The sequence below is a fragment of the Myotis davidii genome, unplaced genomic scaffold, assembly GCF_000327345.1.
Source record: "Myotis davidii unplaced genomic scaffold, ASM32734v1 scaffold553, whole genome shotgun sequence".
NCBI lineage: Eukaryota > Metazoa > Chordata > Mammalia > Chiroptera > Vespertilionidae > Myotis > Myotis davidii.
Window position 1 is genome coordinate 78,245 of NW_006284342.1, and position 1,443 is coordinate 79,687.

Genomic DNA, 1,443 nt, shown 5'->3' on the forward strand with positions numbered 1-1,443 from the left:
CACACAGACAGACACACACACACCATTGCACATCAGGATCATCATGATGGAGCCTCCCAAAGACCAAGCTGGGATGATAGCATCAAATTCCCCAGGGAGCTAGTCACACAGATTCCTGGACTCAGGGCCTGGTACACAGGTTGATTTGGGAGGAAGCCAAGCACTTGTGTGTTCAACCACTGCCCCAAGTGACTGTGACATGTTGAAAGTTTGTGAACCTCTCGCCCAGATAAAGAAGTACAGATCGCCCTAGCCGGTTTGGCTCAGTGGGTAGAGCATAAGCCTGAGGACTGAAGAGTCCCGGGTTCAATTCCAGTCAAGGGCACGTACCTCGATTGCAGGCTCCATCCCTATCCTTGTGGGAGGCGACCAATCGATGCTTCTCTCCCCACTCCCTCCCTTCCTCTCTGTAAACACCCACGGAAACATGTCCTCTGGTGAAGATTAACAAACCAAAGTGAGATAATCATCCCATTTAACGAAGAGCTAACGTGCCAATTAGACCTAACGGCCGGACGAAGCCGGGGCTGCGAGGGCCGAGCCCCCTGCACGGATTTCGTGCACCGAGCCCCTAGGAATAATAATAATAATAATAATAAAGGAACAGGAAGCCGGGTCTCCGTGTCTGGGTTTAATTGCTGGCGGGGTGCCCGACAGAGAAGGGACTTGCGGACTCGGCTGTGCAGAGAGGACAGCGGAAGCTCAGATGACGCATGATTTCCTTTAAATAAACGCTACACACGCGGCCTGCGAGGGGGAGGGGCGGCCCTGCGGGGACCCCGGGGCCTGGGGGGCCTCCCCGTCGAGGCGTGGAATGGGGTGTCAGTGGTCATGATCGGAGGAAGGGTCTGGTCCTAGGTCCCGCCCGGCGCTACCGTGGTCTGGCCGGCAGGGACGTGGAATTTCCGGAAGGTCAATGGTCCGTAACCGTGAGGGGGGCGGCCCTGGGGCCCCGGGTCCGGGTCCGGGTGCCTAGATGATCTTCTTCAGCTCATCGTATAGGACCAGCACGAAGGCCCCGCCCATGCCCCGCAGGACGTTGGACCAGGCGCCCTTGAAGAAAGCCTTGCCGCCCTCGTCCTTGAAGATCTTCCGCCAGCAGTCGATGGTGCCCGTGTACATGATGTCGGCTCCTTTGCGGCCCGACTGCATCATCATCCGTCGCCGCACGGTGTCGAAGGGGTAGGAGACCACGCCGGCTACGGCCGTCACCGACTGGGCGATCATCCAGCTGATGAAGATGTGGGTGTTCTTGGGGTCAGGGAGCATGCCTTTGGCCGTGTCGTACACCCCGAAGTAGGCCGCCCGGTAGATGATGATGCCTTGCACGGAGACGTTGAACCCCTGGTACATGCCCCGGATGCCGTCGGACTTGGTGATCTGCACCAGGCAGTCCCCCAGGCCCTTGAACTGGCGCTCGGCCCCCGACTTGCCCACGTCGGC

General features: G+C 59.0%; 1 protein-coding gene across 1 annotated transcript; it reads right to left on the minus strand.

The window, feature by feature from the left end:
* Positions 1–616: 616 nt before the first annotated feature.
* Positions 617–1,437, minus strand: LOC107184659 (ADP/ATP translocase 3-like). Its single transcript, XM_015570459.1, has one exon. The coding sequence runs from the start codon at positions 1,351–1,353 to the stop codon at positions 973–975; it is 381 nt and encodes a 126-aa protein (XP_015425945.1). The 5' UTR covers positions 1,354–1,437; the 3' UTR covers positions 617–972.
* Between the last annotated feature and the right edge of the window lie 6 nt (positions 1,438–1,443).

Coding starts and splice junctions, on each gene's coding strand:
- LOC107184659 (XM_015570459.1), bottom strand. CDS start 1,353: ATGTACCAGGGGTTCAACGTCTCCGTGCAAGGCATCATCATCTACCGG.